Genomic DNA, 17,881 nt, shown 5'->3' on the forward strand with positions numbered 1-17,881 from the left:
TTTTCGAGAGGCATTCAGATATCAGGTACCACATATAGCATGCACTTTGTAGCTAGCCTCAATCAGAACAATGTTTAAAATGCCTTTCTGAATTGGTGTGCTCCGTTTGTGCTAGTCCTCCACCTCAGGAGCTATGCCCAGGTCTCTCTCCCACATCAGCTGATAAGTCAACTTGATTGCAAGATATCTGGTGTCATAACGTTAGGGCTTGAATACCCCCAAAAAGACATAAGGTAAATAAAGAACGTCACCACTATGGGGCAGGTGTGGTATGCTCACAAGAGACACGTATAACACAAGCCTCAGGGATCAGATTGTCATCTCACCTTTTCCCTATGTGTTTTTTTTGGGGGACTTACCTTCGAGCCACTCATTGGGAGCGGCTATTGTATTTGAAGGGAGCACTGTGTTTATAGTAAAGGAGCAGCTGGCAGATCCTTAGGGGAGGTTCTGGTTTATCAAGGGTAGGCTATTTAATATGGATTGTACCTTTGCAAATAGTTACTCCCCTAATAGAGAGCCAAATAAGTTATTGAAGAAAATCTTGAAAAGACTGATGACATATAAAGAAGGAAGGCTTATTGTAGCGGGAGATTAACATGGGTCTGGACCCGCAGGTGGATTTATCGCCAGTTTTTTTCCCGTCTCCTACTACAAAATAAAGAGATTTCTGGGAGAATATCAGCTAGTGGATGCTTGCAGGATTAGACATCTGGAGGTTAGGGAAGAAGTTCACCACATGGCGGACCAAACGTGTCATCCAGTGACGGCTGTTACTCCCAGATGACAGGCAGGTGTGCTCTGAGCTGCTCGTGAAGCCTTACAAACCGATGTGTGTGGAGAGACACTGATGGGCGGTAGCTGCCATACTCACCGCACTTTATATTGGAAAAAGGAGAAGCCAGCTCATGGGATCACCCTCTTCAGCCTCGTCTCCCCTTGCTAACACAGATACTTCATTTGGACACACTGAAACTGGCTCCTAAGTTCTTATCATCAGCCTGGTCACGGTCAACTTTGGAACTTCATATTGGGGGCACAAGTGACAAGAAGCAGTAAGTATCACACTCCCCATGTTTGGGTGATATAATATTATCCTGCTTAGGCTCCCCTATATCTGCATTGAATTGTCCATCCAAGGTGGATGTGTGCTTGAACTTTCAGCTATTATACTCTTCGATTGGAATACCTGACATTAGTGGAAAATACTGTTTTTCCATTCACCTAGAGTCAGTCTCAGAATCTCCCTTTGGATGAACTTTGTATTTACACCAGCAAATGTTTAATTAGGTGTGTCCTCTTACTATGCTGATTAATTGGATCTGCTCATTTTGCTTTATCTGAAATACAGCACTGTGAAGAGCGATCCACACCTGAAGAGCGATCCACACCTGCAATACTGAATCTGATTTTTTGAAATGTGATACACTTACTGTGGTTTTCAGATTGATTCCAAGTCATGCAATTAATGCTAACTATCACATTGCTATTGTGTTTCACAGCATAGCAGGTGTTTTGATATTTGCTTATTCTACAGCTGTGAGTGACATATCCCCTGTATTCATTCACCTGCACTGTCATTGGGATGTTCTTTTAATCATTTTAATGTCATGTCTTGTGATTTGTGTTTGCTGATATGTGTGACAATATGTTATTAATTTTCAATTTTTGAATAAAGTATTTATTTTTACCCTTCACACCACGTGGGTATCGCCTTATCTTGTGAATGGTTACTCCCATTCCATTTTGTTTTTGATGGTTCTACTCCCATAGGTTCCCCACACCCCTTTTGGGATGAGTCGGTGAAGGACTACCCCCCACCAACCAGTTTTTTGACTGGGACCCTTTTTGCATATGTTAGGGACTGTACCTGTTACTCCTTAGTACATGGGTCTTATTCAAGGATTGATTATATCTTAATAGATCAACTGCTAGCCTCCCTTAAAGACGCGACTATTCAGACCATTACACTCTCTGACCAGTAACGGTTCAGTTAGAATTCGTGTCAGTGGCACCCAGAGAAATGACCTGGAAACTGAATGGCTCGCTCATTCAGGATTCAAAGGTAGTCGCGAAAGGTTGGACAGGAGCTGGAGAGTTTTTTTTTTGCTATTAATGATACACCAGAGATCTCGCAAGCTACCCTGTGGGAGTCCCACAAAGCCTATGTAAAGGGGATATTAATAGGTATAGGGAAAAAAAAAAAAAAAAGAGGGAAAAGGAGAGGATGAATTATCTACTTAGGGAGATCCACATGCTGGAACAACGGACTAGACCCAAAAGGTATCCCAGAGAAGCGATAGCTAATTGAGAAGAGAGGGGAGTTAGCAGCACTTCTGGAACAAGAGACAAAAAGCGCATTTCACATAGTCATGAAAAAGAAGTATCAATGGGGGGAACAAATCTGGGAAATGGCTGGCAAAAGCAGTGAGGGAAAAAAAAATGCATCTTTTGACTGAAAATTAGAAAGGGGAAAGAGTGCACTCATCCCCAGAAATTGCTGGGGTATTCCTCTCATACTATAGTCAGCTCTATAATGTTAGACAGAAAGAGGAGGGTAGGGAGAGAGGAAAGGAAGACTTTGCCGTGCGGGAATACCTGCGGGGACTCGACCTCCCAAGGATACCCAGAGAAGAGATATTTGGAGGCCCCGATCACACGAGGAGGGGACGAGGCAATAAAGAATATGGCCTTGGGGAAGAGCCTGGGACCTGATGGGTACTCGATTCTGTACTACAAAAGGTTCAAAAAATGTTTAGTTCCCAAAATATGTAAATATTTCAACACACTTGGAGGGGGGAGGGGGGGGGGTTAAAAGAGGAGTCATTGCTCGCCTACATAACCCTTATTCTGAAGGAGAGAAAGAATTCTACGGTGCCTAGAAGCTAAAGACCAATCTCTCTATTAAATACAGATATAATAATAAAATAAACTTTATTTTATATTGCACCTTTAAAGGCTTCATGCACAGCAAAAAGCTAAAAACTGCAAAAAAAAAAAAAAAGGCGCTTATATTTTAGCGTTTTTTTGCCCGTGTTTAAGATAGGTTTAGTAGCATTAAGGAGCAGGAATGCCAGTGTTCCTAACAGCCAGTAAATAGCTGGTTATTGGGAAGCGGGCAAGAAAGCCGGTCACTGCCTCCCTAACAACGGATAAATCATCAGTTGTGAAACAATGTGGGGGTCCTCCCCCAGTCCCTTTCAGGCCCCTTAGGCTCTGGTATGGATTTTAAGGGGAAGCTCACGCCAAAAAAAAAAAATGAAGAAATGGCTTGGCCCCCCCCCCCCCCCCCCAAATCCATACCAGACCCTTATTCGAGCATGCAACATGGCAGGCCAGGAAAGGGGAGGAAAAGAGTGTCCTGACTCCTGAAGCATACCAGGCCACATGCCCTCATACCCCTACTCATTTACCAAAAAAGTGGCAGAAGGTAAATAAGAACGCAGAGAGCTTTTTTTACAAGTGCTTTATTTAAAAATAATTTTAAAAATATATATGTCTGCTGGTGTAGATCCATCGTCAAGGACGACGAACGCTGGCCCCCAACCCAGAAAAAAAAAAACCCACAATGAAGGTCTCTGCCTCCCACTGCTAAATAAATAAACTAAGGGGTGAGGCCACTGAGTGAGTCCACCCCCTTGTGACATCGACCCAGCATGCCCTAATCGATGATTTCAAAAAGGGGGCAGCGTCACCTGGTTGCTAGAGATGGAACAAGTTATTGCAATTTGTACATTTTGAGGCTTGGTGCTGGCCTGTAACTCTAGTAACTATTTTGGGAGTGCCATTATGATAAACTGAAATCAGAAGCGTTATAATAGAAATATCCAAGAGCAAAACAAGTGTAACCAAATTTGACAAAAAAATCAGCAATCAAGGGCAAACTAGAGGCGACCCCTTTCTTACACAACCAATATGAAGAAAACAGTACATCTTGACATGCATTTATTCAAAGATAATTCGCACCAGACCATCTGCAACAATTACACTGGTTAAAAATTGGGTGACAAATATATAATATTTAAATATGTGTAATAAAAGATATTCAGGCCACTGCCACATGTACTAAAGACAGAACATGCAGTGTGTGGGTGGCTGCGGTAGGACCCTTTCACACTTATGCGACCTAGAAGTCGTGCAATTTTACCACGATTTTGACTGGTCTTGAAGCAATGCCTACAGTGCCTTGCGAAAGTATTCGGCCCCCTTGAACTTTGCGACCTTTTGCCACATTTCAGGCTTCAAACAAATTTATAAAACTGTAATTTTTTGTGAAGAATCAACAACAAGTGGGACACAATCATGAAGTGGAACAAAATGTATTGGATATTTCAAACTTTGTTAACAAATAAAAAACTGAAAAATTGGGCGTGCAAAATTATTCAGCCCCTTTACTTTCAGTTCAGCAAACTCTCTCTAGAAGTTCAGTGAGGATCTTTGAATGATCCAATGTTGACCTAAATGAATAATTATGATAAATAGAATCCACCTGTGTGTAATCAAGTCTCCGTATAAATGCCCCTGCACTGTAATAGTCTCAGAGGTCCGTTTAAAGCGCAGAGAGCATCATGAAGAACAAGGAACACACCAGGCAGGTCCGAGATACTGTTGTGGAGAAGTTTAAAGCCGGATTTGGATACAAAAAGATTTCCCAAGCTTTAAACATCCCAAGGAGCACTGTGCAAGCGATAATATTGAAATGGAAGGAGTATCAGACCACTGCAAATCTACGAAGACCTGGCCGTCCCTCTAAACTTTCAGCTCATACAAGGAGAAGACTGATCAGAGATGCAGCCAAGAGGCCCATGATCACTCTGGATGAACTGCAGAGATCTACAGCTGAGGTGGGAGACTCTGTCCATAGGACAACAATCAGTCGCATACTGCACAAATCTGGCCTTTATGGAAGAGTGGCAAGAAGAAAGCCATTTCTTAAAGATATCCATAAAAAGTGTCTTTAAAGTTTGCCACAAGCCCCCTCGGAGACACACCAAACATGTGGAAGAAGGTGCTCTGGTCAGATGAAACCAAAATCAAACTTTTTGGCAACAATGCAAAACTTTCAGTTTGGCGTAAAAGCAACACAGCTCATCACCCTGAACACACCATCCCCACTGTCAAACATGGTGGTGGCAGCATCATGGTTTGGGCCTGCTTTTCTTCAGCAGGGACAGCGAAGATGGTTAAAATTGATGGGAAGATGGATGGAGCCAAATACAGGACCATTCTGGAAGAAAACCTGATGGAGTCTGCAAAAGACCTGAGACTAGGACGAAGATTTGTCTTCCAACAAGACAATGATCCAAAACATAAAGCAAAATCTACAATGGAATGGTTCACAAATAAACATATCCAGGTGTTAGAATGGCCAAGTCAAAGTCCAGACCTGAATCCAATCGAGAATCTGTGGAAAGAACTGAAAACTGCTGTTCACAAACATTCTCCATCCAACCTCACTGAGCTCGAGCTGTTTTGCAAGGAGGAATGGGCAAAAAATTCAGTCTCTCGATGTGCAAAACTGATAGAGACATACCCCAAGCGACTTACAGCTATAATCGCAGCAAAAGGTGGCGCTACAAAGTATTAACTTAAGGGGGCTGAATAATTTTGCACGCCCAATTTTTCAGTTTGTTAAAAAAGTTTGAAATATCCAATAAATTTCGTTCAACTTCATGATTGTGTCCCACTTGTTGATTCTTCACAAAAAATTACAGTTTTATATCTTTATGTTTAAAGCTTGAAATGTGGCAAAAGGTCGCAAAGTTCAAGGGGCCGAATACTTTCACAAGGCACTGTATGTCTATGGACCTCAAAATGCATTAAAATCAACCCAAAGTAGTGCACTACTTTGAAGTAGAGCTGCCTGATTCTGGATAAAAGAATCAAATTGAGAATCACAATTTTTTTGCTTGGAATAAAGATCACGATTCTCTCACGATTCTCTGCGTAACATCATCTTTTACATTATAGAAAAAATTGGGATAACTTTACTGTTTCGTTTTTTTTTTTTTTTATTCATTAAAGTGTATTAATTGCATTTGAAAGACTGCTGCACAAATACAGTGTGACATAAAATGTTACAACAATCGCCATTTTATTTTGTAGGGTCTCTGCTAAAAAAAAATATATAAATGTTTGGGGGTTCGAAGTACTTTTCTAGCAAAAAAAAAAAAAAATGATTTTAACTTGCAAGCAACAAGTGTCAGAAAAAGGTTTAGTCTTTGAGAGCCGGTTTACACTTGTGCGGATGCACTGATCGCATGTAATTCGGAGCGCACTGCTCCTTCATTACATGCGATCTCCTGTGCGGATGCGAGTTCAGCCATACACTTTGTATGGCTGAATTTGCAGCGCATCCGCAGCAAACTCGCACATGAGGCATTTTTTGAGCCGCCTCAGAATCGGATCGCACAGTGGTTCACTTGTGCGATCCGATTCTGTGTGAACTAGCAGATCGCACTGCGATATGCAATCAAACTGGGGGTGTCTTTAACATTTAATTGACACCCCCTGCGTATCGCATATGGCAGTGTGAACTGCCAGATGTGCGGATGGGATGCGGGGTAACGCTGCATATTCGCAGCGTTCCCGCATCGCACAAATGTGAACCGAGCCTAAGTGCCGGTTCACATTTGTGCGGCTTGCGAGATCGCTTGTAATTCGGAGCGCACTGCTCCTTCATTACATGCGATCTCATGTGCGGATGCGAATTCAGCCATACACTTTGTATGGCTGAATTCGCACTGTATCCGCACCAAAGACGGACAGGACGCTTTTTTTCAGCCACATCAGGATCGGATCGCACAGTGGTTCACACTTGTGTGATCCGATTCTGTGCGAACTGTCAGATCGCACTGCGATATGCGATCAAACTGGGGGTGTCGTTAACATTTAATTGACACCCCCTGCGCATCGCATATGGCAGGTGCGGATGCGATGCGGGATCACGCTGCATATTCGCAGCGTTCCCGCATCGCACAAGTGTGAACCGGCACTAAGAGTTTATATCTCCCTCCTCCAGCAGACGGAACGAAAAGATACATTGTATGCATTGTGTTTATACTTAACTGGGAGACTGATGTTGATAGGCATTTGCGAGAGGCTCTTTTTTTCTTTTCTTTGACAGCTGTTCTCTGCTCCCTCACAGCTATGTAAAGAAGCGAGCAAATGTCATGTTAAGATCGTCGGGGGGGGGGGGGGGGGGTTAATCGAGATCGCAATTTTTTTACGATTAATCGTGCAGCTCTACTTGAACTTGGTTACGATGTATCTTTATTCATCCTTCAATAAACTTTATGGAATAAAAAAAATGAACGGTACTCATTGGAAATCATGGAGTACAACTTGTCATGCGATTCTGCAGTCCCAAGTTGCAGGACAACTTGCACAAGTGTGAAAGGGGCCTAAGAGTCAGGGAATTCTCTTGAATAGATACTTTTATATTTAAAAAAAAAAAAAAAATGTAAAGCTGCCTCAAGTTTATTTTTTCACAGCGTTGCATATTTGAAAAGAAAAAGTACAAACATTTACAGTAGTTGAGACAATGGAAAGACACATATCCGCAATACACAACAAAGCTTATTTAACTTTCATTCTCACACTTTAGATTTTGACTCATGCTAGACAAGTGGAAATTATGAGTCCACCCCTTGTCTCATTCCCTATCTATTGCTATAGAAACAAACAAATGCACAAAACAGAAAACATACATTCCTAGGCATGTCATCTATTCTACCTGCATTCTGCTCTGTCTTTATACTATACAAGGGTGTAACGTTACCAAGAGATATAGCGAAAGTGCAAACCACAAATCCCTGCCACTCAATTCAATTTCTATTTTTGTACAGCGTGATAACCTATAAATAAATGGGATCATAATATTTCACGTGACATTAATTATTCTAATGAAGAAAGAGGATTTTGAACTTGCTGGGAAAAATTACATTTGTTTACCTATGATGCTAAAGTCAGAAAATTAGTGAATTTACATATACACATACACACACCGATCAACCATAACTTTATGACCACCCACCATAACCCATCGAGGCATAGACTCCACTAGACCTTTCAAGGTATGCTGTGGTATCTGGCACCAAGCTGTCAGCAACAGGTCCTTTAATTTCAGTAAGATGCATGGTGGGGGCCTTCATTGATTGGACTTGTTTTTCAAAGATATCTCACAAGAGCTTGATTGGATGGAGATCTGGAGAATTTAGAGGCCAAGTAAACACCTCAAACTTGTTTTTGTATTCCTCAAACCAATTTTGAATTCATCAGAGCAGGCCACCTTCTTCCACTGCTCAATAGTCCAGTTCTGATGCTCGCGTTCCTGTTTGTAGGTGTTTTTGGCTGTGGGCAAAGGTCAACATGAGCACTCTAACCAGTCTGCAGCTATGCAGCCCAATACACAACAAACTGTGATGCACTGTGCGTTCTGAAACCTTCCAATCAGAACCAATTTCAGCAATATGAGCTAGCAATAGCGCTTTTATTGGATCAGACCACACAGGCCAGCCTTCACTCCCGAACATGCATCAGTGAGTCTTGCCTGCCCATGACCCTGCCGTCAGTTTTTTTTCCTTGGACAACTTTTAGTAGGTCCTGACCACTGCAGATCGGGAACATCCCACAGGAGCTGCAGTTTTGGAAATGCTCTCACCCATTTGTCTACCCATTACCCAATATGGGCCATGTCAAAGTCGCTCAAATCCTTACGCTTGCCCATTTTTTTCTGCTTTCAACATATCTTCAGGGGCAATATGCTCACTTGCTGCCTAATATATCCCACCCGCCTTTAGATGCCAATGTAACGAAATAATCAATTATTCACTTTACCTGCCAGTAGTCATAATGTTTATATATATACAGTGCCTTGCGAAAGTATTCGGCCCCCTTGAACTTTTCGACCTTTTGCCACATTTCAGGCTTCAAACATAAAGATATAAAACTGTAATTTTTTGTGAAGAATCAACAACAAGTGGGACACAATCATGAGGTGGAACGAAATTTATTGGATATTTCAAACTTTGTTAACAAATAAAAAACTGAAAAATTGGGCATGCAAAATTATTCAGCCCCCTTAAGTTAATACTTTGTAGCGCCACCTTTTGCTGCGATTACAGCTGTAAGTCGCTTGGGGTATGTCTCTATCAGTTTTGCACATCGAGAGACTGAAATTTTTGCCCATTCCTCCTTGCAAAACAGCTCGAGCTCAGTGAGGTTGGATGGAGAGCGTTTGTGAACAGCAGTTTTCAGTTCTTTCCACAGATTCTCGATTGGATTAAGGTCTGGGCTTTGACTTGGCCATTCTAACACCTGGATATGTTTATTTGTGAACCATTCCATTGTAGATTTTGCTTTAGGTTTTGGATCATTGTCTTGTTGGAAGACAAATCTCTGTCCCAGTCTCAGGTCTTTTGCAGACTCCATCAGGTTTTCTTCCAGAATGGTCCTGTATTTGGCTTCATCCATCTTCCCATCAATTTTAACCATCTTCCCTGTCCCTGCTGAAGAAAAGCAGGCCCAAACCATGATGCTGCCACCACCATGTTTGACAGTGGGGATGGTGTGTTCAGGGTGAGGAGCTGTGTTGCTTTTACGCCAAATATAACGTTTTGCATTTTTGCCAAAAAGTTCGATTTTGGTTTCATCTGACCAGAGCACCTTCTTCCACATGTTTGGTGTGTCTCCCAGGTGGCTTGTGGCAAACTTTAAACAACACTTTTTATGGATATCTTTAAGAAATGGCTTTCTTCTTGCCACTCTTCCATAAAGGCCAGATTTGTGCAGTATATGACTGATTGTTGTCCTATGGGCAGAGTCTCCCACCTCAGCTGTAGATCTCTGCAGTTCATCCAGAGTGATCATGGGCCTCTTGGCTGCATCTCTGATCAGTCTTCTCCTTGTATGAGCTGAAAGTTTAGAGGGACGGCCAGGTCTTCGTAGATTTGCAGTGGTCTGATACTCCTTCCATTTCAATATTATCGCTTGCACAGTGCTCCTTGGGATGTTTAAAGCTTGGGAAATCTTTTTGTATCCAAATCCGGCTTTAAACTTCTCCACAACAGTATTTCGGACCTGCCTGGTGTGTTCCTTGTTCTTCATGATGCTCTCTGCGCTTTAAACGGACCTCTGAGACTATCACAGTGCAGGTGCATTTATACGGAGACTTGATTACACACAGGTGGATTCTATTTGTCATCATTAGTCATTTAGGTCAACACTGGATCATTCAAAGATCCTCACTGAACTTCTGCACGCCCAATTTTTCTGTTTTTTATTTGTTAAAGTTTGAAATATCCAATAAATTTTGTTCCACTTCATGATTGTGTCCCACTTGTTGTTGATTCTTCACAAAAAATTACAGTTTTATATCTTTATGCTTGAAGCCTGAATTGTGGCAAAAGGTCGCAAAGTTCAAGGGGGCCGAAAACTTTCGCAAGGCACTGTATGTATATATATATATATATATATATATATACACATACACACACACAACACAATTTCAAAAAAGTTTGGACAAATTCTGAGTAAAAAAGGAATGGACTAATTTACAAATCTCATAAACTTATATTTTATTCACAATATAATATACATAACATATCAAATGTTGAAATCATGCCAAATATTGCCTCATTTTGAATTTTATGAGAGACACATTCCAAAAAAGTTGGGAAAGGTAGCAATAAGAAGCCGGAAAATTTTAATGTATATATAAGGAACAGCTGGAGGACCAATTCTCAGCTTATTAGGTCAATTGGCAACATGATTGGGTATAAAAAGAGCCTCTCAGAGTGGCAGTGTCTCTCAGAAGTCAAGATGGGCAGAGGATCACCAATTCCCCCAATGCTGCGGCGAAAAATAGTGGAGCAATATCAGAAAGGAGTTTCTCAGAGAAAAATTGCAAAGAGTTTGAAGTTATCATCATCTACAATGCATAATATCATCCAAAGATTCCGAGAATCTGGAACAATCTCTGTGCGTAAGGCTGCATTCACATGTCAGCGTTTGGATCACGGGCAGAACCGCCGCGGTTCCGCCCGCGATCCGGAGATCATTGCAAATCGCGGGACACCTAGCGTTGCCCGTTGATTTGCAATAGCCCCCCAAACGCCGAGCGATGTTGCCGCGATTTCCGCCTGCCAAATTGCGGCAACATCGCGCAAACAAAATCGCGGGACGCAATACGCTCCAAAGAAGTACAAGAGCTTCTTTGGAGCGTATTGCGTCCCGCGATTTTGTTTGCGCGATGTTGCCGCGATTCGGCAGGTGGAAATCGCGGCAACATCGCTCGGCGTTTGGGGGGCTATTGCAAATCAACGGGCAACGCTAGGCGTCCCGCGATTTGCAATAAATCTCCGGATCGCGGGCGGAACCGCGGCGGTTCTGCCCGCGATCCAAACGCTGACATGTGAACGGAGCCTAAGGGTCAAGGCCAGAAAACCATATTGGATGCCCGTGATCTTCGGGCCCTTAGACGGCACTGCATCACATACAGGAATGCTACTGTAATGGAAATCACAACATGGGCTCAGGCTTAGAAAACATTTTCGGTGAACACAATCCACCGTGCCATTCACCGTTGCCGACTAAAACTCTATAGGCCAAGTGGAAAACTGTTCTGTGGTCAGACGAATCAAAAACCCAAGTTGTTCTCAGTGCTCAGTTCAGAAGCCTGCATCTCTGATGGTATGGTTTTGCATGAGTGTGTGTGGCATGGGCAGTTTACACATCTGGAAAGGCACCATTAATGCTGAAAGGTTTATCCAAGTTCTAGAACAACATATGCTTCCATCCAGACGTCGTCTCTTTCAGGGAAGACCTTGCATTTTCTAACATGACAATGCCAGACAAAATACTGCATCAATTACAACATCATGGCTGCGTAGAAGAAGGATCCGGGTACTGAAATAGCCAGCCTGGAGTCTAGATCTTTCACCCATAGAAAACATTTGGTGCATCATAAAGAGAAAGATGCGACAAAGAAGACCTAAGACAGTTGAGCAACTAGAAGCCTGTATTAGACAAGAATGGGACAACATTCCTATACTTGAGCAACTTGTCTCCTCAGTCCCCAGACGTTTGCAGACTGTTAAAAAAAGAAGGGGATGCCACACACTGGTAAACATGGCCTTTTTTGAGATGTGTTGATGCCATGACATTTAAAATCAACGTATTTTTCTCTTAAAATTATACATTTTCTCAGTTTAAACATTTGTGCGCAGCCCTTTTCAAGTCACACCGCAGATTTTTTAATTGGATTGAGGTCGGGGCTCTGGCTGGGTCATTCCAAAACTATTTCTCTTCTGGTGAAGCCATTCTTCTGTTGATTTGGGGGTATGCATTGGGTCACTTTCGTGCTGAAATGTGACCATAACACATTTTCCAACATGCTTTTGGCAGGCTGGATGTAGCTTTTTGTTTACTGTAGCCAGGCTTGAATTTGTTTCTTAATAAGAAAAGGCTTCTGTCTTGCCACCCTACCCCATGGCCCAGACATATGAAGTATATGGTTGACTGTTGTCCCATGTAGTACACAACCAGTACTTGGCAGATATTCCTGCAGCTCCTTCAATGTTGCTGGGGACCCCTTGACAGCCTACAAGACAGGGTGGATTTGATTTAAATCAAGTCCATTTAAATCATAATTTTTAAAGAGCAGCTGTCATCTCTGTCCCACAGTGGCTCCTCCTCTGACCCGCTGTTGACTCACCGACAGTCCCATTCACTTTAATGGGACAGTTGGTGACATGGCAGTGAAACAAGGTGAGGGATGTGGCGGGAGCAGGTGAGTGGATGCCCGCTAAGAGTCGCTGCCATGATGGATCTGAAATGACAGGTACTCTTTAAAAGAAAGGACTTCTTGCTGATTCTTGCTGGTAGTTAGAATTTTTAATATTTGCAAACAAAATGAAGGTTTCCTATTTAGAATAATAAGGTGTCAGGTTAATAAAACTGCGATATCAGAACCTTTTCAATTATACAATTTGTAGTGTACATAGATTTGCAAAACAATGGGATAAAGTAAAATTGTGTGAATGTATCAATGCAGCGCATGTTATCTTAGGTTGCAGAGCCTGGATTGATTGAATGAATTTACCAAAAATGTAAATATTGAAGAATATACAGCCTCGTGCTACATAACTAAGCTCCATTTCATGCTGAATAAATAAATAATAATGTATCTTAAATGGAAAAATATCTTTAGATACATTTTTACTCCAAAAGCATTTCATTAAAATACATTTGGTAACAATAAAATAAATCAGATTTAATTAAAAAAAATCAGATTTGATTTTTTTTTTTTAAATCATTGATTTTTATATACCCTGCTCCCAGAACAATTTTCTTCTTGTTTTTTCATTAGTTTTGGAGGAATGTTCAGTTCAGTAATATCACAGAAGTACCATATTTTCTCCACTTGTTGATGACCTTCTTCACTGTGTTCTATGGTAGATCTAATACCTTGGAAATTTTTGCTGTACCCTTCCTTGCTTTGTAAGCACCAATCCAATTTGATTTAAAGTGTTTTTGAAAGGAAGAGTGGGCAAATATTCCTGAAACAAAATGTACTATGCTGAAAGAATCCTACCCCAAAAGATGAAATGCTGTCACATCAAATCAAAAGGTGGTTCAACAAACTATTAGCTTAAGGGTGTGTATATTTATGCAACCATGTTATTGTGTTCTATTCCCCCACTCCCCCTTTAAAGATTTTAGTTTGTTTTTAATTCATTTGCACAGATTATAAATTACATTACAGGTGGAAACAACTCTGAAGTGATTTATCTTAGTCTGATTTTTTTACATTTAAAAAACCTGGCAATTTTTACAGGGTTGTAGAATACATTTTTTTATATTTATATACATATATGTTTATATATATATATATTTTTTTTTTTCTGATTTTCAGATAGAACTGTATTATATTATGTATGACAGACTCACTTGTCATAGGCAAGTGGCTTGATAAAAGCTCCCTGCGCCTGCTGTCACTTATGCTGGCCATACAAAAACAATGTCTTCCTTCAAAGAAAATTTTAATTTTAAGAACATTTGTTCGATTTTCAAATCATTAGTGGGGTCAAATTGATGTTCGTTTTCAACCACAGTGATGGGAAGATTCGAAAGAGAATAGAAAACTTCCTGGTCAAAAGGAATGTTGAGACAGTGTATGTGGTTTTCATTCAGAAATGACATTCACTTTAAAACTGAATGGTAGAAGCAAGTGAAATTTTCAAACATTCTTTCATTCAGCGAATGTACAAAGATTTTTCGTATGAATATTCTCCTCCGAAAATCGATGTCTATGGCCAGCATAAAGCTCGGTTCACACTTAATCATGGTTGGCTTGTTCAATCTGGAAACCGGAGGGTCCACCAGCGATGGAACAGTCCATTTCTTAATAAGGGACTCCTCATAGGGGTAACGCCAAGTAAATCACTTAGGGAGCCCATGGGGACGCGTTAGTGACAATTCTGTCAGTATAGGCAGGGAAAGGAAATACCTTTGCCGTTCTGGATGGCTTGTGAATGCCAAAGGGAACCTGCGCCTCTGCCGCAGCTACATCCTCCATCTTCAAGGTCTCATGTACAGATACAATCACGCTTCCAACAGCGTCTTTTTGTGCGCGGTTGCAGATGTGGAGGAATCATTCTCACTATCTGAGGATTCCGGGCCCGTGGTCACAGACCCAGCAGGGTGACCCACATCCGCAGCGGCCAAATCCGATTCAAGATCTAATGAGACAGTGTAAAACACTGCAAAGGGACAACCCCCGCCACGCTGGCAGCACCACCCGGTCGCCAGGCACAAGCGCTAAGCGATCCTCAGCAGAGAGGGAGAGAACCCCACCAGACTCACCACCCAGCAGAAACAGGCACCTGCGGCCACCAGGATAATCTGCACTCCACGTGCGGCAACCAGGAAGTGAAAAGATCCAGGAGTCATCCCCAGGGGATGAGGAGGGGCTCCCACCGCCAACAGGGCTCCACTATTATGGCCGAAGCTATTTTCAATGGCAAACCACCACAAAATGGCCACCAGACTACACAAACTACAGCAAAATAGCAGCCCAGGAGGGATCTCTAGGCCTCAAGGACAGACCCAGGCAGGACTGGGGGCCTTGGCAAGAGTCCCCACCAGGTACAACCCCCCCTTTGCACAGCCGGCGTACGGCTGCCAGCGGCGTGCACACCCCCCCCAGCCCCCATCGCCAGCACAGCGCCCTGCCCCCACCCCAGGAGGTGGACAAGACCACCCACACAGCCCTAGGATAGGGGGAAGAGGGGGGGTAGGATGGGGGACAGATAAAAGGGGGGGTGCCTGATGGGAAGGAGGGGAACCTGGGGGTCCAACTGTCCCAAGGAGGGGCCCACATCTACCCCAAAACCCTTAAGAGGGAGAGGGGGGACAGCTACTCACAATACCAGGAACCAGGCAGGCACCGCTCCAGGCAGAACCCCTCGCCATCGAAATATGGGGGCTGTCGGCCAGGAGGAACGATGTGACTCGGGCCGAGACTCAGTCGTATGCAACCTTGTGAGGTGTTTACCTCGCAGGCCAGCCCCTGTCCAGTGGGGCTATGTCACGGCCAACCTAGCGTGGAGCTGAGGCCAGAATGGGGTGACCATTGGATCTAGATTATCCAGCCCATTGCTCAGTCTGGCAGTTGACTGTAGAGCTCACAGGAAAAAACCAGGAGAAAAAATTTCTATCTAAAAAAATTTCTATCTAAAAAAATTTGCCAGGGCCAGAGATCCCAGCAAGGAACTAGGTCCTTACTCCTGACTAGGCAGAAAAAAAGTGAGCAACTATAGCGGGGAGAGGGAATATACCCCCTGGGATTGCCCTTAGGTGTAGCCAGATTATTTTTCTGCCTAGTGTCCTACTCCTGTAGGGGGCAGTATAACCCAAAGGTTATGAAGATCAGGAGCTGTGTTCTCAATGAACACAGATCCCATCAATGAAATTGATAGGATCTGTTTTTTACAATTAGAATTAGAAGGGACAGTTTTACTATTCAACTGCAGCAGAGCAAAACCCTCAGAGGAGGATGTTCATTGTGAGATGTTTACAAGCACCTATAACAAAACATGGTATAAAATGTTCAGACATACCCAGGAAGAGGACCCCCATTGGTCAGTTCAAAGACTTGATGTGGGTTCAACATTTTGCGGAAACTGTAGAGGAGGTCGCGGCCCTTCAGGCCTCCACTCTTAGGATTTACAAATACCAGAAGAGGACATGAACTCTGAGGTAATTTTTCATGCTGGAAAAAAACACACAAAAAATGATTACATAAAAGAGTCGCTGCAAGCCACACAGATTTATAGACTGTCAGGATGGAAATTGTGTTAACCACTTGCCGACCAGCCACCATAGTTATACTGCGACAGGTCGGCTCTGTTCCGCGAAACAACGCACATGTACGTCGCTTTGTGTAGCAGTTAGTGTGGGCGTGCCGCCGGAGGCAAACGCCAATTGGCTAGAGGGGAGCCAAACAGCAAGTCCAGCGACTGCGATGTCTGCTGGGCACCTGCGATCGCTCCCCATAGAGACAGAACGTGGGTCTGCCAATGTAAAAACGGCAGACCGCTGTTCTGTCACTGATGAACACATGGGTCCTGTGTTCCTCCTATTTAGGAACACAGGTCTCTGTGTTCATCCAGTGAGCCCATCCCCCACACAGTTAGAAAGCACTCCCTAGGCACACATTTAACCCTTTGATCGCCCCTGGTGCTAACCTCTTCCCTGCCAGTGTCAGTACAGTAACAGTGCATATTTTTTGCACTGATTACTGTAGTAATGTCACTGGTCCCCCCAAAAAGTCTAAAAAATGTCAGTTAGGTGTCCGATCTGTCGGCCGCAATGTCGCAGTCCCGCTAAAAATTGTTGATCACCGCCATTACTGGTAAAAAAAAAAAATGAAATAAATAAAAATGACATAAATCTATCCCCTAGTTTATAGACGGGAAAACTTTTGTGCAAACCCCAATAAGTGTATATTAATTGATTGTTTTTTACCAAGAATATGTAGCAGAATACATATTGGCCTAAAATGATGAAAAAATTATATATATTTTTTTTATTTTATTGGGAATGTTTAAAGCAGAGAGTAAAAAAATATTGTTTTTTTTAGAATTGTCGCTCTTTTTTTGTTTATAGCGCAAAAAATAAAAATACCACCAAAAGAAAGTGCTTTTTGTGGAAAAAAAAAAAAAAGACTTCAATTTTATCTGGGTACAGCATCGCACGGCCGTGCAATTGTCAGTTAAAGTAACGCAGTGCCGTATCGTAAAAAATGGCCTGGTCATTAAGGGGGTAAAACCTTCTTAAGTCCTTAAGTGGTTAATAAGAGAAAGAGCATTTTCATTTGGTGTGCAATTAAACCATGCTAATCATGCTTTTTTTTTTTAACATAAATGGTTGTGACCATTTTCCTGTATAAAAGTCATTATGTGATTCTGTACTCTAGTTCTAACCTTAACAAAACAATCTACTTCTTTCAGTAAAAATGCTAAATACCTTCAGCACCAACATGTTTTCCCCTCCTAAAAGGACAAGTCGAAGTTTACCTAATCTAAACTAGACAACCCTCACCCCCGCCTCAATCACACATAATTTCTCTTTAGGCAGGGATCTTCAGTATATGTCACCATTCAAGTCAAGGGAATATTATGAGAATGCGAACACCAGAAAGGGCTGTGACTGTACAAATTAAGAAGCTGGGCTTTGTGGAGGTTAGTCTAGAAGGGCTGGGGAGAGGGCTACAGCAGGTGTTGGTAAACTGGGATGTGTCCTTTAAAGTGGTTGTAAACCTCAAACATGCAATACGAACAAAACATATCCCTCTATAGTGTGTATTTGTCTTAATTAA

At 42.4% G+C, this 17,881-nt stretch overlaps 1 protein-coding gene across 1 annotated transcript in view; it reads right to left on the reverse strand.

Moving 5' to 3' along the window:
* Positions 1-17,881, reverse strand: part of DGKQ (diacylglycerol kinase theta) — a 290,718-nt gene that overhangs the window by 41,982 nt on the left and 230,855 nt on the right. The window contains exon 16 of the mRNA XM_082243121.1: positions 16,122-16,273. Within this exon, the coding sequence (XP_082099247.1) occupies positions 16,122-16,273 (152 nt within the window). The remainder of the gene's footprint in view (positions 1-16,121; positions 16,274-17,881) is intronic.

Source organism: Pelophylax lessonae, assembly GCF_965119305.1.
Source record: "Pelophylax lessonae genome assembly, chromosome: 1".
Taxonomy (NCBI): domain Eukaryota; kingdom Metazoa; phylum Chordata; class Amphibia; order Anura; family Ranidae; genus Pelophylax; species Pelophylax lessonae.